This window comes from Saimiri boliviensis, chromosome 2 (genome assembly GCF_048565385.1).
Source record: "Saimiri boliviensis isolate mSaiBol1 chromosome 2, mSaiBol1.pri, whole genome shotgun sequence".
Lineage (NCBI taxonomy): Eukaryota > Metazoa > Chordata > Mammalia > Primates > Cebidae > Saimiri > Saimiri boliviensis.
Window position 1 is genome coordinate 238,450,558 of NC_133450.1, and position 26,305 is coordinate 238,476,862.

The 26,305-nt window shown below is 53.6% G+C and overlaps 1 protein-coding gene across 1 annotated transcript; it reads right to left on the reverse strand.

The window, feature by feature from the left end:
- Nucleotides 1–262: 262 nt before the first annotated feature.
- Nucleotides 263–25,075, reverse strand: SUSD3 (sushi domain containing 3). Its single transcript, XM_039475032.2, has 5 exons — nt 24,938–25,075; nt 8,951–9,139; nt 6,985–7,132; nt 5,702–5,833; nt 263–839 (listed from the first exon to the last, which is right to left on the reverse strand). Exons 1-5 carry the CDS (start codon nt 25,023–25,025, stop codon nt 629–631), a joined length of 768 nt encoding a protein of 255 aa, XP_039330966.2. The 5' UTR covers nt 25,026–25,075; the 3' UTR covers nt 263–628.
- Nucleotides 25,076–26,305: the final 1,230 nt, after the last annotated feature.

The window sequence follows — 26,305 nt, forward strand, 5'->3', positions numbered from 1 at the left end:
CCAGATTATTTTTCTTCAGAGTTAAACAGAAACTAGCCCTGAAAATAAACAAACAAACAAACAAAAAAACGGGAAGTCTCCTCTGCTGACTCTAACATCAACCAACCACCGTCACCTTTGTATTTTTTGGTATTAGAAATAATTATTTGGTTTGACTTAACACCCCTCGTCTGCACTGTTACAGACAGCAGCTGCAGACTTCTCCACGGGTCCCCACTTGGAAGCGGCACACCCTGTGGAGGAAGAGGCTGAGGCAGCCATCTGTAGGTGCTGAAAAGAAGTTTATTGCTATTTTCTTATTTTATGATACAAAATTAGATTTGCTTAAAACATCTCCCAGTCTCTTTAAAGGAATGCTAGTTAGTGAGAGGCCACAGCCGGTATCTTACCCTCAGTAGTGGTTTCAAGTAAGCCATAAGTATAAAAATCATTATGGCCAGGCTGTGTTGGAACAGAACACGCCCCCCACCCCGGGGTCCTCAGCCTTGGATGTCAGCTTGGCCCCCTGAGGGGTCCCTACACCTGGAAGCTGATTCCACTGACGAATCTCAAGCTGGGCGCACGTGGAGTTGTGGCTGACTGGCTTGTCCTCCCGGCGTGGAGCGTGGGCACCAGCCTCACTCCTCGGTCACCCTAGTGCATATGCTGCAGGCTGTCGTTGCATTCCTGTGGTCAGACCAGAGGCAGGCAGGGGCCGCCTGGAGTTCGCCATGTGCACCATCACCTGGGCTTGGGGTGAGCTGGAGGAGCCAATGAAGCTCAGAGGTCTGGGGATCCTGGGGTCCTTGTCCACGCTGCAGGTCACACTGGCTGGCTTGCTGGTGCTCTCACCATAGTCTCTGTGGAGAGAGGAGGCATGAGCTGGCGAAAGAGTGAGGATGGTGTTTAACCCCCAGCGCCACACCTTCTCGGGTACCCAGGCCCTGGGCCTTCAGTGGGCCTGGGACAACTGCTGCCCTGAGCACTGGGGAGGCTGTTTCCTCTTGCCGGGAGCTGCCCTGCACCCTGCGGTGCACAGAGGCCGCTCCATCTCCCCGCTGGGCCCTGTTGGCAAATGGGTCCTTCATCCACACAACCAAGGCATGGCCCAGGAGCCAGACGCGTGTCCAGCTAAGGTGTGGGAAGGGACTTCCTAGGGCTCAGACTGTGCAAAAACTAGCGGGAGCCCAGCTGCCTGGGCAGGGCCTGGGACATCCCAGGCAGAGAAGGGAGGCTGGGGAGCAGGAGTGTCACGGGGCGGACAACTTCTCTCCTGCCAGGGCTGTCCTCTTTGGCGGCCCGGAGCTAGATGGACCACCTGCTCCACCCTCAGTACTCTTGTGGCTCTCCCACCCTCGCCTGGCACAAACCAAGCCATTTCCCAGGCTGACCAGATCCTGGCCCTGCCCTGTCGCTGCCCTCCACACACATTAGCCTCTGCTCCAAGTGGGCTGCCTGGTGGCTCCCATCTCTAGCCCTTTGCAGTTATTTCCTCCCCTGAAAGGCTGTCTCTCTACCCTCCCAAAGCAGGCTCTCTTAGTCCTTTCACTTCTGGCGTCACCTCTTCCAGGAAGCCTTCCTGGATCACTGTTCCTACCCACAACTGATTCTCAGAAAAACTTTAGGAAGTAGTAGGAATTAAGAAATGATCTGCTGGGCAATGAGTAAGTGAATGCATCCATCATTAGTGGAGAGGAAAGGCAGCTTCATGGAACTGGGAGCCAGACCAACTTCACCTAGCCTGACTCTTACTGGTAGTGTGGGAGTCTACACAAGTTTCTTAACCTGCCTGGTTCTTCACATGGAAAATGGGATAAAAGTAGTACCCACCTCTAGGTGAAAAGAGTTAATATTTGGAAGAGTTCAGAACAGTGTCTGGCACACTGCAAGTGCTGAGAAGTATTTATGAACTAAAAACAAGGTCAAGAGGCAAACCCCACCTTGCTAAAGGCAATTTACCACCTGTGGAGGCAGCCTGGGTCCTGCCTGGGGGGTGGGCAGTGCCAGCACAGGCATATCCCAAGGACCCTGCTGGGAACCCGGGGTCCAGGATCAGGGAACTCTGCCTCCATCAGCTGGGTAGCCCTGGGCAGGACCAGCCTTCTCTGAGTCCCCACGAAGCTGGGCTGAGTGCTTGATGTCCCCATGTATGAGAGCTCCAGGAAGGGGCTCTGCCCTAAGGGTCCCCCTCCTAATCGCCCCTCAGCCTCACCACCACTTCCTGCCTCTTGAGCTGGACTATCACAGTGGCCCCAAGATGGCTCTCTCACTCCCCGAGGGAGGGAAGCACAGCTCCCTACACAGATCTGTGGCCGCCCTTGGATGGGACACACACGTCTGACCACACACTGCAAGTCCCTGCAGTGTAAGAGCTGGTGTCTGTGGCGCTGGGGCGGGGAAGGCGTGTGGCCCCAGACAGCACCCCTGGGAGCGCCTTGGCCTCATGCTCTGGCCAGCAAAGCCCCTGCAGCAGCAGCAGCAGCAGCAGCAATGGCTGCCCTCATCCTGGACACCGTGTTGCCTTGAGAGGCAATTGTTCCTTCCCCCAATCCATGGGCACTTTTCCCAGTTATGACACAGGACGATCTGGCCCCGGTGCTGTAATGGGGAGTGGGGATCACAGGCAGGACAATGGAGGGGCTCTGAACCTGCCTTTGGATATCTCACTCCCCAGAAGGAAACGCATTAGCCACCAGGGCCCCAACAAAACTAAAATGAAAGGGAAAGGAGGCCGGGCACAGTGGCTCACGCCTGTAATCCCAGCGCTTTGGGAGGCTGAGATGGGTGGACTGCTTGAGACCAGGAGTTGGAGATCTGCCTGGCCAACATGGTGAAACCCCATCTCCACTGAAAATACAAAATTAGCCAGGCGTGGTAGCGGGTGTCTGTAATGCCAACTACTCGGGAGGCTGAGGCGGGAAAATTGCTTGAACCCAGGAAGAGGAGGTTGCAGTGAGCTGAGACTGTGCTATGGCACTCCACCTGGGGCAACATAGCAAGACTCTGTCTCAAAAATAAAAATAAAAAAAGGAAAGAGCCCTAATAAACTTGTAGCCAATCAGTAATCCAGGTGCCCTCCCGTAACACATGAGTAAAACATTAGGAGGCAATTCAGCAGAGAAAACAGAAAATGACCAATGCTAGCAACGCCACTGGCGAGCCAAGGCTGGAGAAAACATTCTTCCTGGACACTCATCAAAGAAATGCTGACGGAAACTACCCGTGCAACTTACAGCTACTGTAAGAAACATGATGAGCAAATGATCCGCATTCAGTGATGACGCAGTTCCCAGAAAACTATGGTCGAAGTCACTTATGCCAGAGCTCCCAGAGAAAGGATCCGGTCATAAAATATTCAGACCATCGGGCCTAAACAATCGATTCCCAGGATCGCCCCCAAGAGTGTGGTCTTGAAAAAGAAAAACAGCACTAAGCAAAAAGATGCTGACCACGCCTGACCGCTCAGCAGGGAGGGTCTCGCAGATGTTGGAAACTTTGGGACAACGGGTTACTATAAGGAATGACAGGCTGAAGGCCTCAGACCACCACGGTGACCCGGAACGTGCTACTAAGTGCAGAAGTCTCATGGCAGCATTTCTGCTACATCCTTGGTGATGCAATGCACACCTGAAGCGCCAGGAAAGGAGATGGAAAGGTGAATTCCCTCCCTGAAGGTGTTGGCCAGACCCAACACGATGTGTGCAACCCAGGGCCACACAGATCACCCCCTCCTGTGCCTCAGTTTCCCCATCCGCATAAGGTCATAAGTGTGGCAATGACAGTATTCACCAAGTTCTCCCCCTGGGCCTGGCGAGAGAGGCACACACCTGGACTCAGGTAGCCTCAACAACTTGAGAGTGTGAGCGCCACCGCCATCTCCCTTTACAGGGGAGGAAGCCGAAGCGCGCGCTGTTACAGGCACACAGCGAGGCCCCGAGGCATGGGACCAAGCGCACTGCAGCCTCGAAAGGCTCCAGCGGGAGGGCCCGAAGAAAGGGAAGCCAAGCTCAATGATGTCGTCTCGGTGCCCGCCCGCTCTGCAGTGGCCAACCCCAGGGCCGGGCACAGAAAGCTCAAAATGGGGCTGGAACATCTTGAGCAAGGCCGGAAGCACTCACAGACCGACGGCGAAGGACCAGAAGGACACAGGCCACGGTGTGGCGGAGCTCCCACTGCCAAGAACAACCGGAGCCCACAGAGAGTGTGCTTGAAGTGGGGTGGCCTGGCCGAGCTGGCGACCGTGAGATCGGGAGGCGGGAGCAGGAGATCCAGGACAATATTTTACTTTTGTGTATTTCTGAACTTTTTCCAAAATAAGTTTCAGGAAAGAATATTCATGAGTTCACGTGATGCTAAAAGAACAAAACAAAATTGAAAGAAAGAAAGGAAAGAAAAAACCAGCTCATCCTCATTCCTGATAGAAGGAACGTCAGAATTGCAACAGGATGAACAAAGTCACCATTCTGTAACGCCCAAGGCAGGAACGGATCTGGAGGATCACCCCTGCGTGCTGAGACCATGGGTCGCGGAGGCCGCCGACGGACACTTCAGAGCCCCTTCCTCGTGCTCTGACAGTGAAGGGACCTGGGCGGCTTTGGCTCAGCCAGGAGACCCCCTTCCATGTGGCCTGTGGGGCAGCCTGGCCCGCGGCTCTGATCTGCGCGCTCAGCCCTGCAGCACGAATGCACAGCGGGGCCTGGTGATGCAGAAACACCACGCAGATCCAGACAGGAGCTCCGTCTGCGAACACTGACCTGGAACCCTCAGAACACTCTGCCACGAAAAACTGAAGGCCCATTCCAGTTTAAGGGGCTCAGAGGCCTGGCGGCTGAGCACTGCGTGTGATTATGGACCAAAGGGTGGACTCGCTCAACGCTGCTCATCAACTGAGCGCTCTCCACTCGACAGGCCACGTGTATCAATGTTAGATTTCTGTTCAGGTTGCTGTTGGTGGTGGTGGTGGTGGTGGTTTTCTTTTTGTTTTTTTTTTTTTTGTTTTTTTTTTTTATGAGACGGAGTCTGGCTCTGTCACCCAGGCTGGAGTGCAGTGGCGCCATCTCGGCTCACTGCAACCTCCGCCTCCCGCGCTCAAGCGATTCTCCTGCCTCAGCCTCCCAGGTAGCTGGGAAGACGGGTGCTGCCACCATGCCAGGCTAATTTTTTGTTTGGGTGAAAACCCAGCGGGGTTTCACCATGTAGGCCAGGCTGGTCTCAAACTCCTGACCTCAGGTGATCCTCCCACCTCAGCCTCCCAAACTGCTGGGATTAAGGCATGAGCTATCGCACCCGGCCAATCAATATTAGATTTCTGGGCTCAGAAAAAAAAAATGTCCTTGTATCGATTCAGGGCAAAAAAAAAAAATTAAAAATGTATGTGTATATTAAGAGAGAAAGAGAAAGGAGAGGGAGAGGCGCTGGGAGGGAGAGCAAGTGATGGTGGCTCAGTGCAGAGCCCTGCTGGGTGTGTAGAAGCTTCTGCTTCCCTGGAGGATGGATCTTCCAGATGAAAACACTGCTGGGGGCAGCTCTGAGTCCTAGAATGTCACGGTCAGGAAGAGTGCTACAAAGACCACCAGCCTCTTGTTTTAGAGATAAGAGTTAAGGTTCTGGGTGGGCCAGGTGTGACCAGGCTCTCAGCATGTGGGAGCAGCAGGTGTCCCAGGGCCTGACCAAGCTGGACCCCTTGTCCCCCAGTCTGCCCCCCACCCAGACCCAGGCTCACGTGGTGAAGCTGTGGTTGTCGTGTGCCTGGCTGGGCCCGCTCGTGGGTTTGTTGAAGCGTTTGAGGCCCAGGTATGCGGCCTGCACTGTCTCCAAGTCCTCATCTCTCAGCTGGGACCACAGCTGGGCTGACCTGGAAGAGAGTTTGGGAGGAAGGACTCGGAGCATGCACACGTGACCCTGACAGCAGCGGAAATGGGCTCCATGTAGGCCCAGGGCACCCTCTGCAGTACCAGGGCAGGCTGGCAAACCTCTCAAAGAGTCGGGCAGTGGATGTTTTAGGTGCGGTGAGGCACACGATTTCTCCCACAGCTAAACTCTTCCACTGCAGCCCAAAAGCAGCCACACACTCGTAGACGATGAACGTGGCTGTGTGCCACTAACACTTGACTTACAAACATAGGTGGTGCAAAGTGCTAGGGCTGGATGGTGCGAATGGCTGCACCACATCGTGAACATACTTAATGCCATTGAACCGTAGACATTATAAAGGTAGGTTTTATGTCTTGGTATTTTACCACAATAAAAAATAAAAACAATAAATACATAAATAAATAAATTACCATGGGGAAAATCCTGACAGAAAGCCAGACTTAGCTGGTGGGCTATAGTTAACCAGCCCTCTGTCTGCAGTGACAGTGACGCCCCCTCAAGGTTTAAGGGGCGTGTGTGGCAGCCCTGCAGCCCATTAACACAGCAGAGTGCCGGGCACGGTGGCTCACATCTGTAATCCCAGCACTTTGGGAGGACAAGGCGGGCAGATCACCTGAGGTCAGGAGTTCAAGACCAGCCTGGCCAATATGGTGAGACCCCATCTTCACTAAAAATACAAAAAAAAATTGTTAGGTGTGGTGGCACATGCCTGTAATGCCAGCTTCTAGGGAGGCTGAGGCAGGAGAATTGATTGAACCCGGGAGGCGGAGGTTGTAGTGAGCTGAGATGACGCCCCTGCACTCCAGCCTCGGCAACAGAGCGAGACTCCATCTCAAACAAGTAAATAAGTAAAATAAAGAATAAAACAATCCCATGTGAACCCATGGCCTGGCCTAAAAGCAGGGCCTTCGGGGCCCACGTGTCCCCCAGCTGTGATGCTGCCCGTGACCGCTGTGTGGGCCAGGAGCGGCACTTGGTATGATGGTGAGACGCAGGCCCAGAGCAGTGGTGGCAGGAACGAGTGCCCTGAGGGCAGTGCCAGGGTTCCTACGAAACACTCTGCCCTCTCCTCCTCTGATGGTGCCAAGAGGTGCCTCCTGGAAGGACTCTGAGACCACGAGGCCACTGTACCTGTTAGAGCGCCGTTGCTCGCCCTTCTTCATGCACTTGAGGAGGCAGCAGGTGAGGAAGGCCATGGACATGAGCAAGATGATGGCGCAGCTCACGATGGAGGCGACCACGGCCACCTTGAAGCCAAAGGTCTCATGCGGAGGCACCACTGTGTGGAGACAACCGCCAGCTCCTGGGCAAGGTTGGCCCCGATCTGCCTGGCCCCAGGTTCGCCCAGATCTGGCTGGCCCCAGGTTGGCCCAGATCTGCCTGGCCCAAGGGCTGGGGGCGTCAGAGGTGGTTGGGGTAGGTCCTGGGTGTGGACAGGGCCTGGCTGACCCTCAGTGAGCTGTGAAGCATGGTAAGGGGGCAGTAAGGTGTGGAGGGCTGAGGCAAAGATCTGTGCAAACTATATCTGGAGGTGGCACTATCAGAGAAGACTCTCCCCAAGAAATAGGCTATTTGAGCAGGGTGTGCAGGAGTATGCAGAGTGGCTAATTGAAGCGGGTATTTGAGCTGGTTTTTGTAGGGTGTGTAGGAGTTTGCAGAGTGACTACATTGCAGAAGCTCTGGCAGGGAGTTCAGAGTGATGGCCTCCCCGGCTCCTGCCCACTGGAGTCCTGCTTGAGGAATGGTGGAAGGGCAAGGCACACAGAGGAGGCGACAGCAGTGCTCAGGAGGCCTTGCCCAGCCCATGTGAGTTTTCACAATGTTGCCCCGAGCTGGCAACATTCTTCAGGGGCTCACATGCCTTCTCAGGTCACTTTCCAGGAAAGCCCAAAAGACTAGGTATCTGCCGTGCGACCTCAGCTATGCTCCAAAAACGAGTTCCATCAGATTCTACAGATGTTCTGGGGGAAAAAGGCCTGGAATCCTAATTTGAGCAACACCATGTACTCCCCTGTAGGGGACATGGCCCTGGCCCCTAGTCCCCATTTCTCATGCTCCCTAGTAGACGCTGACCACCCAGAATGGAGACTACACTTCCCAGTGGTCACAGGGCCATGTTCTGGCCAATGGAGAATAAGAGTGATGTGGAGAAAGTCCCGAGCCCCTTTCCTGAGACACGTGGGCCCGGCCTTTGGCCCTGAGGCCTCTTGCCCCGTAACAGCTGCCTGGAACACAGCTGCTGCCACCTTGGATCACTGAGGCCATGCCCAGCAGAGCCATGACAGGGAAGGGGCCTGGCTCCCGCCACCTGGAGCCCACACAGGCCTGCCTGCCCACCCTGAAGGTTGGGCTCCATCACGGCTAATCCTAGGATTTTGGGTTTTCTGCCTCTCAGAATCTAATCCTAACACCTGCATTCTCAATCACCTATCACGTGAACATTTTAAAGGCTCTGAGAAGTCCTGCAGCATAAAAGCCCAGAGTCTGCCAAACTATTTTGACTCTGAGCCCTTCTTATGCATAAAACACATTAACATAACACACGGCTTCATTTTGGAAATGGCATGCTGGGCATTGAAAAGGGAATATCTTGTGGACCCTTCGACACCTGTACAACAAATGCAACCAGAAAACCAGCTCCTCCCACAGACTGGGAGCTCCAGGGCCAGGCAGGTCATGGTCTTCTAGGTGGCCAGTACTTAGGATTCCTGATACATGCAATATCCTATTAAAGTTCGCCATCTGCACATGTATGTGAATGAATGAATGAACAGTTTCCTGCTTAACAGAGAAAAAGTGCTGGCTCAGAGAGCATGAGCAGCCTCTTGGCAGTGAGGGGCTAAGTGGGTAGCAGAGCCAGGATTGGAGGCCCACTGCTAGGCTTTGGGTCCACACTGCTGATGTGGCACTCAGAGGGCTGAGGGCTGACGGCCGGCCGCTGACTTGTAAGCAAGCTGTCAGTGTTGGGAATGGGACCCTACTGGCCTAGTTGCTTGTGAGTGGACACCCACACCATCCCCACCCACACCATCCTCCTGACAGGATTTGGGACCATCCCCCACCCCCAGAGCCACCAAGCTGACAGAAGGGTCCTTACGTTTGCACACTGGGGACCCTGAAGACCACTCAGCAATGCTCCCCTTCCAGGTGCAGGTGAGGAGCCCAGATCCCACCATCTGGTGGTTGGAGGGGCAACGGAACATGAGCACGGTCCCCACGGAAGCACCATCACCACGAAGGACTTGGAAGGTGGCTTGCGGGGGCAGCCGCAGCTGAGCGCAGGTGCCTGGGGAGAGAGGTGGGTGTCAGGCATGGGGGCTGGGCATGCAGGGCAGGGTGGGACCCTGGAGGGTGAAGCTGGCACAGCACTGGGGAGCAAAGGGGCGGGGTGCAGCTCCGAAGGCCACCGGATACTCTGGAGGTCACAGGGGCCATCCAGACCCTGGGACAACGCAGCTGGATCCCTCCATGAAGTAAACTCTAGATGCTGAGGATTGGAGTGCTAAAAAAAGAAACAAGTATCAGAAGACAATAAAAGCAAATATTGAGGCATGCCCTTTGATTATGATCTAAGCACAGCTCCAAAGGCAGAAATCAGGGGGAAAAAAAAGAGAGGGAGAGAGATAACAGATGTGACTGCATACAAAACAGAAAGCTTCTGCAGCTCCCTAATAATGGAAAACAACCAACTCGGGTGAAAAATTGGGGAAAAGATATTTGGAAAACACAGGACAAAGGTTGGTTCAATAGCCTTCATTTATGAAGACGTCTTACACATGAATAAAAACGGAATATTCCATTAAAAAAAAAACCCCAACAAGTTCTCATTGTGAACAAGCAATTCGCAAGGACACCAATGGCCCACAGACATGAAAAATACAGACTCACAGCAATTAAGGAAATGCTGATTCAAGGAAGAGCTCATTTTTCCTACATCGATGAGGTGAAGGCACAAAGAAAATAGACAATAAACAAATAGGCAGGGCCTGGGAAGCCCTGTTCCTGGGTTGGCGTGCAGATCCAACCTTTCTGCAGAGCATTTGGTAAATGCAGTAAGGGCCCTATGTTGCATATGCACTTTTAGCCACAGGAAATAAGAATGAGTTGCCAAGGTTTCTCTATGGGAAGCCCACCTCAGAGCCATACAAAATAGTGAAAGGCTGAAACAACCCACGTCTCCAGCAGGAGGGAATGATTCCCCCCCCCCAAGTCCAGCCAGACAGTAAAACACTAGAGAGCAGTTACAGTGATGTTCTTAAGTAAGGACACAGAGATGCTTTGGATACAGCAGCAATCAACAATTTTAATAAAATTATAACAATGACAACAGCTGGGACTGAGAAGCTCGCTGTGGCTGGACGCTGTAGCACCGGCCTTACATGTGCTATCCTCTGTCGGCACAGCAGCCTAGCCATGGAGAACCGTCATTAACCCCATCGACAGATGAGCAAATTGGGCAGAGGGTCTTACAACACTTTCTGCAGTCACACAGCTCTTATGCTGCAGGGAAGACTCAGAACCAGACAAGGAGGCTCTGGTCTGACTTCGTACACATTCATACAGACACACACACACACACACACAATGCACAGGAGTCATCATGCTCTGCATGTGTCAGCAGCTGGTTACTTTTCACAGCAGTGAAGTGTTCCATTGACGGACGGGCCTCTGTGTGCGTCCCTGTTCCCTGCATCTGAGTTGCCTCTGGGGTCTAAGGACGTTCAGTGAAACTGCTAAGGACATCCTCGGGCAGGTCTCCTGGTGTCCAAGTGCAAGAAGCTCTTCCTTCTATGTATCTAGTATTTCCTGATTTGGGGGCATTGACAGTGGACTGCTGGTGCATCACAGGCAAAGAACAGGGAGAGCTGTTCTTTGAGAGAACAGGCCGGGCTGGTGCATGGCGTGTGCAGAGGCAGAGACTGGCTGGAGGAAGCAGCGGTGAAGGGGCACCTGAGCATCTCCGTGCCTGTCTCCCTCTGCACCGGCAGGGACCAACACCCAGAGCTTGGGGTGATGGTGGGGACAAAAGCTGAGGCATGTAGAGTCTGATGGACCCCATTATTCCACACTGACCTGCTACGACCTTCCTCTGTCCTCTGTGCACTGTATCGGGGACCATGCCCTGGGTGCTAGGCATGGAAGTCCTACTGCCCACTGAGCCTGACGATGTGACCTAGCCAAGCTTCTGAGCTCCCCCAACCTGCTGACCATGTGGCTTCTCCTATTATAACTTTAAATCAGCAGTTCCACCATCCTTCAGTTGCTTGGGCTCCAAACCTTGAAACCTACTTTCTCAATCTATAACTAATTCGCCAGCAAACTTTGTGGACTCTAATTTTACGATGTTTACCAAAGACACACCATCCCCCAGATTTATTCATGTCCGCCCAGGAGCAGTCACATGGGCTGGCTGTATGCCCATGCAAAGTCTTCATCTCTGGGATGTTATCACTCTATTACTTTTTTTTCTTTTTTGAGACGGAGTCTTGCTTTGTCACCAGGCTGGAGTGCAGTGGCATGATCTCAGCTCACTGCAACCTCCAACTCCCTGGTTCAAGCCATTCTCCTGCCTCAGCTTCCTGAGTATCTGGGATTATAGGCACGTACCACCACACCCAGCTAATTTTTGTATTTTTAGTAGATACGGGGTTTCACCATGTTGGGCAGGATGGTTTCGATCTCCTGACCTTGTGATCCACCCACCTCTGCCTCCCAAAGTGCTAGGATTACAGGCGTGAGCCACTGCATCCGGCCATCACTCCATTTCTTATCCCACATCTGAATTCACAAGCCCATCTAGGATGGAAATTGAAGGTGGTAGGGATGGAACAGGGAGCCCCACCTGATGGCCAAGCCCAGCGGGGAGAATCTGCCCCATGTCAGCTCATCCTGGGCAGCCTCAACTCTAATCCCCACCCCTGGCTGCTGTTGCCTCTAGTATCCCTTTCTCCCCACCCCAGAGTTGCAGCTGGAAATGTGATCACCAATGAAAACTATATTTCCCAACCTGCCTTGCACCTGGGAGCAGTCGTGTGACTGAACCTGGCCAATGGGGCGTGAGCACAGATGCTGTGCCACTTCTGCATTGGGGAGTGTGATGGTTAATATTGAGTGTTAACCTGATTGGACTGAAGGATGCAAAGTATTGTCCCTGGGTGTGTCTGTAAGGGTGTTGCCAAAGGAGATTAACATTTGATTCGGTGGACTGGGAGAAGCAGGCCCACCCTAAATCTGATGGGCACCATCTAATCAGCTGCCAGTGAGGCTAGAATAAAAGCAGTTAGAGAGGAACGTGGAAGGACTAGTCTAGCTGAGTCTTCCGGTCTCCATCTTTCTCCCGTGCTGGATGCTTCCTGCCCTTGAACATCGGACTCCAATTCTCCAGCTATTGGACTCTTGGACTCATGCCAGTGGTTTGCCAAGGGCTCTTGGGCCTTTAGCCACAGACTGAAGGCTGCACTGTCTTCCCTACTTTTGAGGGTTGGGGACTCGGACTGGCTTCCTTGCTCCTCAGCTTGCAGACAACCTATTGTGGGACTTCACCTTGACATCGTGTGAGTCAGTCTTCCTTAATAAACTCCCCTTTATATGTACATCCGTCCTGTTAGTCCTGTCCCTCTAGAGAAACCTGACTAACACAGGGAGCAAAGATGGTAGACGTGTGAACGGGCAGACCAGTCTCTCAGATCCTGAGAAGAGACAGAAATAAACTCTAGCTGGAATTAGGCCACTGTTTTTTTGTGGATTTGTTAAGTGGACTGGCTCAAATCTGATACAAAGCTGCAGTCAAACACATCTCAGCCCAGTGCACTATTTAGTGCTTGGGATTCTTCCCAGGGCCCGAAAGTGACAATAACCAAAGCAGGAATATCAGCAACAATAATAACGGAAGGAAGAATAACGCCCAGGCCCTACTCTGTGCTGCGCGCTGCAGTGGCTGCTGGGCAGCAGCACAGAAATGAATGCACGGGTTCCAGCCTGCGGAGCTCCCAGTCCACCTCCACCACGCACATTTGGAGACCCAGGCGAGGGAGCCTGCCCTGGCCTCAACATCAGCACAGCTATTGTGCCCACATTGGACTGGTGTGCAGAATAAACAAGGTGCAATGCCAAGGCATCTGGAAGGTGGCTGCGCCTGGTACACACAAGGACAGGAGCCGTGGTGTCCTTGGAAGAACGGCCTCCGCCCTTCTGCAGCCCCAGAAACCATGGCTCAGGGACACTGAGGTCACATAGCCAGTTTGTGGTTCCGCCAAGGTCAACCATGGCCACCCGGGTCTTCATCCCCAGGCCGCCTCCATCCTTTCTGCCCCTTCAGTATCTGGGGAATCTGGGGAAGACCGGCCTCTGGCCCGGGCAGGGCCTTTCTGACTGCTCCCTGTCTGTGGCTCCTCAGCATCCGCACAGTTACTAACAATAACAGTGCATGTCTGCATGGAACATTCTGTTCAAGAGCACCCCGTATTCCTTATCTGTATGATTACAGACAGGGCTCAGAGGAGTGGGCTCACCTGCCCAGATGTCCACTGATAGCAGGGAGGGAGCCGCCCTCCAGCTAAGATTCTTACACTTGTAACATACATGTAATAGGGGATTCATATCTTCTCTACATAAACGGCACTTACATATTAATAAGCCAATGGCGAAAACCACGACACAATGGGTAAATTAGAAAAGAAGAACAAATGGCTCAGCTAGGAGAGGTGGCTCATGCCTGCGATCCCAGCAATTTCCGAGGCCAAGGCAGGTGGATCACCGGAAGTCAGGAGTTCAAGACCAGCCTGGCCAACACGGTAAAACCCTGTCTCTACTAAAATACAAAAATTAACCAGGCGTGGGTGCCACATGTCTGTTACTCCCAGCTATGTGGGAGGCTGAGGCAGGAGAACTGCCTGATCCCAGGAAGCAGTGGTTGCAGTGAGCCAAAATCGCACTGCACTCCAGCCTGGGCGACAAAGCAAGACACCATCCTGGAAAAAAAAAAAGAAGAAGTAAAACTATCTCCATTAGATGTCATGATTTCATCTGTATGTAGAAAAGCCTAGAAATCCTACTAAAAACTATTATAAATAGAAATGAGTTCAGCAAGATTGTAGAACACGAAGTCAACATACAAAAGTCAATGGGATTTCTGTACAGTAGCAGTCAGCAAATTGAAAATTAAGAAAAAATTTTATACAATAGCATCAAAAAGAATTAGTTATAAATTTAAGAGCAGAAGTGTGAAACATATACTGTGAAAACTACAAAATGTTGTTGAAAGAAATTAAAGACCTAAATAAATGGAAAAACATCCCATGTTCAGGGATCAGAAAACTTAATACTGTTACGACGGCAATATATTCCAGCAGTCCCTCCTACCCTTGTTTTCACTTCCCATGGTTTCAGTTACTGGCGGTTCCACAATCAGAAAATAGTATGTCACAACAGTTGTACTTTGGGGCCATTATTAAGTAAAATGAGAGTTGCTTAAACACAGGCACTGTGGTATCGGCATCTGACAACCCAGAGGGCTACTAAGAGACTTACGGCAATCCCAGGAGGGGTGCAGCGGGATGGGTGAGATTTCATCACACTACTCAGAGTGGCTCACGGTGTAAATCTTACGAATTATTTCTGGCATTTCCCTTTATATCGCAAGACCTATGTTTTTCATCTCAATTCATCTCATCACATAGGCATTTTATCATCTCATGTCATCGCAGGAAGGGTAAGTACTGTTTAATAAGATATTTTGAGAGAGACCACACATATAACTCTCATTACAATATATTGTTATAATTGGTATAACATTACTAGTTATTGTTAATCTTTCACTGTGTTTAATTTATAAATTAAACTTTATCATAGGTATGTGTGTTTAGAAAAAAAAACAACATATATAAATATCTGAAGTTTCAGGCATGCACTTGAGGGGGCGATCCTGGAATGCATCCCCCTCAGATACGTTGTATCTACTATATTCATTGAATCTACTGTATTCCCCAAACTGATAGAAAGATTCGACACAATCTCTATCACAATTCAGCGGCCTTCTTTCCGGAAATCAACAAGCTAATCCTAAAATTCATATGGATATGCAAAAGACCTAGAATAGCCAAAATACTCTTGAAAAAGAACAAAGTTAGAGGGCTCACACTTGCCAATTTCAAAACTTATTACAAACCTAGAGTAACCAAAACAACGTGGTACTATTATAAGGACAGACATAAAGATCAACAGAATAGAACTGAGCGTCCAGAGGTAAACCACTGCATTTACAGATAAATGCTTTTCAACAAGGGTATCAAGACAATTCAATGGGAAAAGAATAGTTTTTTTAACAAATTGACGCTGGGACAACTGAAGCTGGACCCCTCGCTCATACCACATGCTACAATTAACTTAAAGTGAATCAAAGACGTAAGAGTAAAAGCTAAGACCATGAAACTCTTAGAAGAAAACACAGGGGAAAATCTTTGTGACCTTAAGCAATGGTTTCTTAGATAAAACACCGAAGAAAAATGCCAACAGAAAAAAGAAAAAAGCAGGACATTATCAAAATGAAAAATGTTTGTGCTCTAAAGGATACATTCAGCAAAGTGCAAAGACAACTTAGCAATAAGAGAGAAAGTACTTGGAAATCATGTATCTGATAAGAGGCATGTGTCTAGAACATATAAAGCATTATCACAATTCAATTATAATAAGACCACAAAATTTTTAAATGGTCAAAGGATCTGAACAGACATTTCTTTGAAAAAGATAAATTAGGAGCCAATAAACACAAGATTCTCAAAATTATTAACTTTCAGGGAAATACAAATCAAAACCACAAAGACGTCTGTCAAAAAGACAAGCAATACCAAGCACTGGCTGGGGGTGGTGGCTCACCCCTGTACTCCCAGCCCTTTGGGAGGCCGAGGCGGGTGGATCACCTGAGGTCAGGAGTTCAAGACTAGCCTGGCCAACATGGTAAAACCCTGTCTCTACTAAAAATACAAAAATTAGCAGGGCATGGTGGTGGGTTCCTGTAATCCCACCTACTCGAGAAGCTGAGGCAGGAGAATCACTTGAACTTGGGAGAAGGAGGTTATAGTGAGCCAAGATCATGCCACTGTATTCCAGCCTGGGTGACGGAGTGAGACTCCATCTCAAAAAAAAAAAAAAAAAAAAAAAAAAAAGACAAACAATATCAAGCATTAGGAAGAATGTGGAGAAACTGGCACCTCAGACCCCTACTGGTTCAGGAAAAAAATGGTGCAGCAGCTTTGGAAAACTGTCTGGTGGTTTCTCAAAGAGTTAAGCACAGAATTACCACATGATCCAGTAACTCCACTCCTAGGTAATCAGCCAAAAGAAATAAAAATACCAGTCTATACAAAAATGGGTACATGAATGTTCACAGCAGCATTATCCGTAATGGCCAGAAAGTTGAAATACCTAAATGTCTGTCAACCAATAAGTGAATAAACAAAACATGGTTTATCCACACCACGGAGCACTATTAAATCATCAAAAGGCATAAAGTGCTGATCCATGCTGCAACATGGATAAACCTTGAAAACACTGTCAAGTGAAAGAAGTCAGACACAAAAGGTCATATGTCACATGATGACACTCATATGAAAGGTCCAGAATAGGCAAATCCAGAGACAGAAAGCAGATTAGTGGCTGTCAGAAGCTGGCGGAAAGGGAAAACTGGGAGAGGACCACTAAGGGTTACGGGATCTTCTTTTGGGGTGATTAAAAACATTATAAAATTGACTGGAGTGGCCAGGTACAGTGGCTCACACCTGTAATCCCAGAACTTTGGGAGGCCAAGGTGGGCAGATCACGAGTTCAAGAGATCGAGACCCTCCTGGCCAACCTAGTGAAACTCCGTCTCTACTGAAATACAAGAAGTAGCTGGGTATGGTGGCACACATCTGTGATCCAGCTACTCATGAGGCTGAGGCAGGGAAATCGCTTGAGCCCAGGAGGCAGAGGTTACAGTGAGCTGAGATCATGCCACTACACTCTAAGCTGGGCAAGGGTGACTCCATCTCAAAAAAAAAAAAAAAAAAAAAAAAAAAATTGACTGGGGTGACAAGCAGCGCATACCGGTGAATGTACTAAAAGCTACTGAGTTCTACGATTTAAATAAGCAAATTGTATGGTATGTAAATTATAGCCTCTTAAAGCTGTTTTTAAAATGAGGGAAAACACGTCAATTAAAGAAATGCACATTTAAAACTGAAGACACTTGATTAGGTTCGGTGGCTCATGCCTGTCTGTAATCCCAGGACTTTTGGAGGCCAAGGTGGGCGGATCATGAGGTCAGGAGTTCGAGATCGGCCTGGCCAATATGGTGACACTCCGTCTCTACTAAAAATACAAAAAGATTAGCCAGGTATGATGGCAGGCACCTTGTAATCCCAGCTACCTGGGAGGCCGAGGCAGGAGAATCGCTTGAACCTGGGAGGTAGAAGTTGCAGTGAGCCGAGATCGTGCCACTGCACTCCAGCCTGGGCAACAGAACGAAACTGTCTCAAAAAAAACAAACAAACAGAAAAGAAGATACTCGTTTTTGCTTCTTATCTCCGTCAGGGTTAAAAAGACCAGCCCTTCAGATTGGGGAGGCTGCAGGGGAGAGGTGCACAATTTCTAGGGGCGGCACACAGAGTGGAGAGGGCCTGAGCACTTGCCCTGCCCTTCAGTGGGATGGCGGGGACGATGGCCAGGGCTGAGAGCAGCCGGAGGCAGAGCCTCCCAGGGATGCTGGGCCAATGATGGTTGACACTGAGCATACCTGTGTGTCAGGAACAGCTCTCACCCCTGGCCTGGGCTATTTCCTATAACCCTGGGGTGACTCTTGCCAGCCTTGGGTCACCTAGCTCCCAGTGGCACACCTAGGATTTGATTCTGTCTCCAGTGTTTTGGCTCTTCATCGACTACCATGCTCCATATGCGCAGACATCAGTGCAGGAATGAGCAAATGAATGAATGCATGAACAAATGAATGGAGGACTGGCAGCCTGACCTTAGAGATAAGAGTCATGGGCCGGGCGCGGTGGCTCACGCCCGTAATCCCAGCACTTTGGGAGGCCGAGGCAGGTGGATCACGAGGTCAAGAGATCGAGACCATCCTGGTCAACATGGTGAAACCCCGTCTCTACTAAAAACACAAAAAATTAGCTGGGCATGGTGGCGCGTGCCTGTAATCCCAGCTACTCAGGAGGCTGAGGCAGGAGAATTGCCTGAACCCAGGAGGCGGAGGTTGCAGTGAGCCGAGATCGCGCCATTGCACTCCAGCCTGGGTAACAAGAGCGAAACTCCGTCTCAAAAAAATGAATAAATAAAAATAAACAGTCATGACCAGCACTCCCAAAGGGCCTGGAAACGCTTTGCTTCTTCAGAATCTTGGGATCTGGATGTGCACTGTCCTTCTGGCCAAGGAGGTGGCCATGGGATTTTGGAGCCCTGGCAGACACAGCAGGGCAGCCACGGGCCGGCCACGTGCCCCCTTCCCCAGGCCTGCCAGGCGGCCAACACTTCCCAGTCCTTAATTTAGAGCTGCGACTTCTGCATTCCTCTGTGGCTTCCCAGCCCACTGTGGCCCTTGCAGAGAGGAGGCCCCAGCAGCCAGAGGTTTGGGAGCAGCTGTTGGTGGGCGGGAGGGGAGGCCGGTGAGGGTGAGTGTGTCCAGCGCCCACAGCAGCGCCTGGCTGAGTGTCTGCCCAGTGAGAGGATGAATGGATGAATGCAAATTCATTATTTAAAAATAAAACTAGAACTTCATTAGAATAATGAGATGCCTGGAGGGGTGGACCAAGGGATGGAGGCAAATGTGAGAAAGTAGGCACAGTGAAATCCGAAGGGTGGAATCGAGCTGGCTCAGCCTGCGTGTGCAGGCATAAAATGATTTCAACTCTGCTGCACGTTTGAAAGAAAAATGCTGGGGGAAGACCCTGGGCATCCCCACTGCTGACACGTGACTGACCCTCTAGGCACCTCCCCTTCCCACCCAGCAGGGTCCCAGGGAAGGGGTGGCGATCACACTCCCCATCCAAGACCCAGATACTAACCACTGCTGAGCCTTCTGGACATGGGGCTGATCCTGGGACTTATTCTACCAAGACTGTGTGTGACCACGGGAACATAGCTTCCTCTCAAACGAGACAGATGTGACTTCCAGGGCCTCCCATGCACCCAAGGCAGCCAGGCCCAGCTCTGGAGACAGAGGGCCGCGGTTTGGGGGTCATCGCAGCCCTACAGGAGACCCTGGTCACTTCACCCTGGGTCTGTCTCTCCACCTGCAAATACCACAACAGGCAGAGGGCGAGAGGACTGGATGAAATAATGATCATCCCAGCAAGGTCACCTCCACAGCTGGCTTCCTCTATGTGTGTCTTAGAAGGGGCAGCCCCTCCCCCTGCCCGCCCACGTGGTGTGCCGGGCCGGGTGGGGAGCTCACACCTAGCCCCGTCTGAGGCTGACCAGTCGGCTCTCGCCTAGCCATGTCTGAGGTCGACCGAGGTCCTGCCTTGGTTCACACTTCATCTGTCAAAAGCCACATCCTGTGTTCTCAGCCGCCAGGTTCTGCTATAGTGAGGACTCTTGTCTTCAGCAAGTGGTGGCTTATATGTCACAGTGAAAGGCATCAACGAGGGGACAAGCTCGGCCCCTCCCCCACATCCCCAGAGCCTGTCCTGTCTGCATCATTGAGTCTCACAAACGTCGGGGATAAAGGGTGAAGTCACCACCACAACCAAAGAAAGGGGACCAGCCAGCACATAACACGGACCCACAAGAAGCCCAGATGTGCCGTCAAATTAAAAACTCAAAGGTATAAAACGATTTGGACTACAAGCCTGGTAAAATTGATGCCAGCCCCCTCACTGTCTGTGAGCAGAGAAGGATGGTGCCTGGTGGGGCTGGGGGGCCTTATATGCAATCCTGGCATCAGATCTAACATTTCTTTCCTTCTTTTTTTTTGACTCTCACTCTTTCGCCAGGCCAGAGTGCAGTGGCGCGATGTGGGCTCACTGCAATCTCCGCCTCCTGGGTTCAAGTGATTCTCCTGCCTCAGCCTCCCGAGTAGCTGGGACTACAGGTGTGCACTACCATACCCGGCTAGTTTTTGTATTTTCAGTAGAGATGGGTTTTCACCGTGTTGGCCAGGATGGTCTCAATCTCTTGACCTCATGATCCACCCACCTCGGCCTCCCAAGGTGTTAGGATTACAGGTGTGAGCCACCCCGCCTGGCCCAGACCCTGCATTTTTAGCCAGCTGACCAGGAGGATCTCATGCTCAGGTCCTAACGTTAATGCGCTGCTGGAATGGCTTTCCTTGACAGGTCAAGCAGAGTGTCTGGGGAAGGTAACTGGTAGGAGGGAGAGTGGGCTGAGTCCTCGCTCAAGGCTCACAGCCCTGACCTGCCTCTTCGGAACAGCCAGGAGGTCCAACCTCCTCTAAACCCTCAGCCAAGAGGGCACAGGGAGGCAACGTCATGTTTCTCTGGCCTCTCCTGCTGCAGAGGCCACAGATAGAGAAGCCACCAACCAGGAACGTCCCCTTTCGCCCCCAGCTGAGTGGGCAGGCTTCCTGGAGGGCTCACCAGTAGGTTCCCGGGGTCTGATCCTGACAAGACCCTTCCCAGCAGCAGGTCCTGGACCGGGATTTCTCACCTGTCTCAGCCTCAACTTCTCCATCTACAAAACTGGTGACTTGCCTTCCTGGGATAATAAGCCACATCCTAAGCAGCCCAGGACGTGAGCCCTCCTGGGGACCCGGGCCTCAATCCTCAAGGCCCACGGAATCCAGGGCAACTTGAGCCCTTGGCCCCTGATCCCCAGTGTCCGCAGCATGCAGGGGACGTCCAACCCCCCGGGCCCCAGTGGGGTGTCCTGAATTCCTGCCCTGAGTCTGGGAGGCCAGGAAACACTTTCTCTGGGCTGGCTCCATTTTCCAGATGAGGAAACTGAGGCCCACAAACCTGCCCGAGACCCCTGGTTGCACAATGGCAGTTCCAAGGGTAGGAGCCTAGACTCCTGTCCCCTTGGGGTAGCCCTTTCCATAGGATTCACAGGAAACTGGCAGCTAGGAGAGGGCAGGCAGCACAGTGCCAGGAGCCATGGTCTATGAAGTCTCTATCTGCACCCACCCACCTCCCAGGGACATTCCAAGAAATCACCACGGCATGGGGATGGAGCTGGTAGATCACCCTTGCCTCTAACCACCGCAGAGCCAAATCCTGCCCACACAGACGCCCGGACTCCCAGGGGACCCAGGACCACCCCTCACTGACCTCCTGAGCGCCCCCCCATGCCTAGTGCCTGAGAGGCCGATCCCACCTGTCCCCTCCCCTGCTTCAAACACTCATAAACTCCCAGCTGCCTGCAGATGACGCTCCTGCACCTGGCCCCTGCAGGGGACCCCCCACCCCAGCTGTCCTTGAGGAGCCCGTTCCCTAAAGCTGGAGGCAGAGGCCTTACCTCCCTGGACCCGCCCTGCCCTCCAGCCCCACCCTACCTGCCTGCTATACCCCGGCCCTTGGTTTTGGTTGCCCTTGGTCTGCTGGCCCAGCACTGGGACATTTCTTACCCGGTACCCTTCAGACCTCTTTTCACTACATGCATGTAAATCTTAAAGGAGAGGGGAAAATAGCAGAAAACGGATTTGATGCAAACAAGATACAACATAAAAACAGGAGGTCCTGCCTGGCCCTCCTATGGCTCAGGAGCAGGTGGGGAGGACCAACGGGTAGCTGAGGGCCACACCTGTGGGATGCCCCGGGGGCCCTCAGCCCACGTGCCGCACCTGCTGCCACAGCTGCGCTTCCTCCCTCCCTCCCTCCCTGGCCTTATCGGAGGGTGCAGGCCTAACCAAGGTCGGTCCTCATCCTCCCAGCCCATGAGGCCAGCCGGGCGTCTGAGAATAATGGTGCTTGTTAATCTTTCATCTGGAACCTTGGACCCCAGGCTGGCCCTCCTGGCATTTGCCACACAGCCCCTATACCCTGACCTCACTTGCTGTGGGACCAGGTAACTATGTTCCCTTTTATGCTGGCCGAGGTCGTGGGAGAGAGGGTACCCGAGTGACAGAGGCATGCTGACGGACCCAGTCTCACCTGGACTTGATTCCCACCTGCCAGCGAGTCCTTGTGTGACCTCAATCTGGGTCTCAGTTCCCCCAAACATGAAATGGGAACCCTCAGGAGGAATTTCTCAGTTTAAAGGGGGTGACTTGTGCACATAGAGGTGCTTGGAGAACAGCAGGACCCCCAAGATCCTGGCAGTAGGGCAGGGCCTGGCCCCAATACTACATGTGGGTGCTCCATAGCCCTGGCTGTGTGTCTTCAGGTAAGTCACCTGCCCTCTCTGAGCCCATCTCCACAGGGAGGGTGGGCACAGGCTTCAGAGCCACTGTGGCCTTGCATCTCCAGGACGAGCAGCAGGGGGGGGCCTCTGGGTGTGGAAAGCACACTCTCCTCCAGAACAGAACTGGGCTAATTCTAAATAAGGAATGTGTACCCCCATATCCCTGGTGGAAAACCAAGGGTCCGGGAACCTATGTCTCTTACCAGCAGCTCTGTCAATGCCAATGGGCAGCAGAAGACCATAGCCAGGCATCATGGGGCGTGTCCACCTTGCTTTGATTTATACAGGTGCTCATGGGGTCTTGGTTTCTCCTCTGTAAAATGGACACAGCCCAGTCCTGGGGCAGGAGTTCAGGGGTGAAGCCAAGATGGCACCAGCAGAGCATGCCTCCTGCTGCCCCTTCTCCAGGCATTTCCAGGGATGCCAGGGGGTTACCTCCAGCCACTGGAACCCTGCGTTCCTGGTCAGTCTCTCAGATCAGGGAGTGCTGGAACTGCCCTGGGAGCAGGGCCAGGGGCTGGCCGTGCAACAAATATGATAACCCCCGCTCTCTCCCCCGTGGCCTGCTCTTCTCCCCAGGCACTCGCAGAAGAAGAGGGAAGACCCCTGCCTCTCAGGAAGACAAGTCTGTCCGCACCACTGTGCTTTTCATATCTACTCTAGGACAACCAGTGGTAATGGCGCGTTTTAAAGATGTCGGGAAAAACACACACCCCCGTATTACATTTTTGGTTTTTGTTTTGTTTTGAGACAGAATCTTGCTCTGTTGCCCAGGATGGAGTGCAGTGGGATGATCACAGCTCACTGTAGCCTTGAACTCTGGGCTGATTCAATCTTTCCACCTTTCAGACTCCGGAATAGCTGGGATTATAGGCACATGCCACCATGCTTGGCTAACTTATTTGCATTTTTTGTAGATATGGGGTTTCACTATGTAACCCGGGTTGGTTTCGAGTTCCCGGGCTCAAGTAATCCACCCACCTCAGCCTCCCAAAGTGTTGGGATTAGAGGTGTGAGCCACCGCTCCTGGCCACTGCTATTTTAGTGTCAAATCCTCTCCAAAGGGTACCAGCCCCCCAGCCTCTCACTTTATAGCACATTTCACAGAGCAAGAGCCTAAGGTTCCATGCAGGGGAGTGATGGAGTCCAGATGATGGCATTACCCCTGAAGCAGCTCCCTGGGTGCCACTGGGCCTGTCCATAAATTTGGGGGCAGGTATACAGTGGGGAAACTGAGGCACAGAGGTGCAGTGACTCACCCCAGGTCACAGAGGGGATTCTAACCCAAAACTCCAACAAGGGGCCAGTGCCTGGGCAGTGCTCATGTCTGAGAGGAGACTGAGCAGGTGGTCAGAGGAAGAGCCAGGGGCAGGCAGGGTGAACAAGAGCACAGGGTGCTGGACTAAGCTCCATTTGCAGCACAAATTCTGAGGCAAACAGCCTTTTGTCTGCAGACGAGCCTCCAGATACTCCCTGGCCTTGGGCTGACCTTGGGCAAGTCAAGGCTATCCAAAGGGCACTGGCTACCCACTGCCCCAGGCTGTTGTGCCAATAGAAGTGGCTCCTCAGGCGGCACCAGGCCCTGGGCATGCCTTCCTCAAACACAGGGGCAAAGTGCTCATCACCCCAACACCAAATTAGGGAACTCTGGACATCAGGCTGCCAGAGTGTCAAACTAAATAAACCAAACCCACCAGCACCAGGAACAAGTCTCAGCGCCCACTCTGCTGAGTTGCACACCTCTGCTTGGTGAATTAACTCCCTGGGCCGCAGTTTCCCCATCTGCGAGAGGAAGCCAGCCTCCTGCCAGTTCCCTGGGGCTGCAGGCTGACAGTGTGACTGGGGCCAGCCCACCCCACTCCGGGCCTCAGCTTCCTCCTGTGCAGAACCGAAGCCCGGCAACGCCTGAGACACCCAGGACCCTCAGGCCTAACCCTCAGAGGCAGTGGCCACGGGAAGTGAGCTTTTGGGATATCTGAGACCCAGAATTCCAGTTTGGTTCCGTTTCTAAAAGGGTTACACTTTAGAATCATTCGCGGGGCAAGGCCAGCATTCGAACCCTGGAGGCTTGGGCACGGGAGGTGAAAGCTCTTCAAGCACATTCTTGAAATCAAACACTTAAAAGTAAAATAAAAAGCAGCCTCCCTTCCTCCCGGAGGCCTCTGAGCCTCGGAGACAGCCGCCCGATCCCAAGCCTGGCTACAGGGTGACCTCGGACAGCCACTCCCCTCTCGCAGGCTCAGTTTCTCCATCTGAAAAGTGGGGCTCCGGTGGTCACCAAGGAACCGTAAAGATGACACCTCCCTCAGGCGCGGAGAGGGCGCCCGGCTCGCCCCTTCCGCCCCGCGCCGCCCGCCAGCCCGCCCGCCAGGTGAGGCCGGTCTCGACTTCCCCCGGAGGGGCGCGGAGGGGCCCGGAGCCCGCGGCGTGGAGGGCGTGGCCGGCTGCAGTATCCGCCGGCGCCCGGGACCAAACCCAGGGACCAAGGCGCGGCGGCCACTCGGGAAGGGGCGCGCGGGCGGCTGCGTGCAGCCGCCTGCTTTGGAACCGCTAGCTACCAGGCTTCGGCTCCACTAGGGCGTTCGCTGGGCGGGCGGAGGGTCGGGGAGGCTCATCCTCAGGGCGGATCGTGGCTGTGACCCCCACCCACGGCTGGGCGGCCCCGCAACCCCCTCCCCTCGGCTTTCCCATCTGTGAAATGGGCGCAGAGCCCCGCACGCGGCCACGTGGCCTCAGCCCTCACCTGTGCGGTTCCCTGGGGCAGACGTGGTGACCCCGGCCCGCCCCCGGCGCCTCGCCTTGCCACGGAGGGTGGCGGCTGCCCCGCGCATCCTGGGCGCTCCGCGGCGCTTGGCGGGGCCTCCCGGGGCAGTGAGCCCGGCTTACGGGGGCGGGGCCTGGGCCGGAGAGGGGCGGGGCACACCGGGCCCCGCCCTCACGCCCTCTCAGGGGCGGTGCCAGGCAGCTTACAGGCCACGCCCACACTTTGGACTGGGGCCGAGGTCCTGGCGGGAGCCGGGGCGGGGGCGGGGGCGCGGGCGGGAGCCGGGGCGGGGGCGCGGCGGGAGTCGGGGCGGGGGCGGGGGCGGGGGCGGGAGCCGGGGCGGGGGCGCGGCGGGAGTCGGGGCGGGGGCGGGGGCGCGGGCGGGAGCCGGGGCGGGGGCGCGGCGGGAGTCGGGGCGGGGGCGTGGGCGGGGGCGGGAGCCGGGGCGGGGGCCCAGGCCCAGGGGAGCTCCAACTCCCAGCGGCGTAGCTGTCCGAGCAGAAAGTGTCACTCCCCCGGGGCGTTGCACGCGCGGCTCCCTCTGCCCAACACGCTTCCCTCCTGCCCTGCTCGCACCCTCGCTCCTAACGTGGTTTTTCCACATGCTTCTGTGTTTTTATTTTTTGAGCAGGATTTTGCCTTCTCAGGTGCCCGATTCGGCAGGTACCAAAGGGCAAACAGCAGAACCCCTCCCCGGCCCGCCCCTCCCACGCCCCACTCACCCCCGGTGCCCTTTGCGGACCTTCTTTCCCTGTCTCTCGCTGGGCCAGGCCTGCTGAGGCACTGGGAGGTGGGTGCCCTTGCTGTCTTCGGTTCTCACTGAGGGGCCCCCCGGGGGGGAAACAGGATTCAAAGCCCTGGGGTCTGGCTGCAGGGCCCCCCACACACACACGTAGCCTCCCTCTTGGCTTCCCCTTCCTACCCAGCTCCAGCTCTTTCTCTCCCTCTGACCCCACCCAACCCAGGCTTAGCACCCTGCCCGGGCAACCACCAAAGGGCGGGGTCTATTCAGGCCTCAGACACCCTGGATCTTGGGCTGCCTGAGGGAGGCCTCCTGAGCCGTGCCCATCCCTGTGGAGCCCGCAAAGGCATTCCTGGCAGAGGGGATAGCAGGGGCAAAGGCCCTGGCTTGGCAATGTCTGACAGCAGAAGCCCAGGGCAGCTGGCTGAGGTGTGCCTCCAGAAGTGCGGAGGGTGACCCAGATCGCTGGGCTGGCTCCAGAGGGCCTGGCGAGTAACCCTGAAGAGTGTGGATGTTCAGGTGCACCATGAAGTGGGGTTCCAGTAGGGCAGCCCCCCCCACCTCTCCTGTCTGAGCCCTCCAAAGCCGAGGTTCAGTGTGAGACG

Excerpts from the sequence above, each read along its gene's own strand:
- SUSD3 (XM_039475032.2), bottom strand. The coding sequence starts at position 25,025 with ATGCGCGGGGCAGCCGCCACCCTCCGTGGCAAGGCGAGGCGCCGGGGG. Across the intron at positions 7,133-8,950 it reads AGGGTCCCCAGTGTGCAAAC|TGGTGCCTCCGCATGAGACC; the intron begins GTAAGGACCCTT and ends GTCTCCACACAG. Across the intron at positions 840-5,701 it reads GACAACCACAGCTTCACCAC|AGACTATGGTGAGAGCACCA; the intron begins GTGAGCCTGGGT and ends CTCTCTCCACAG.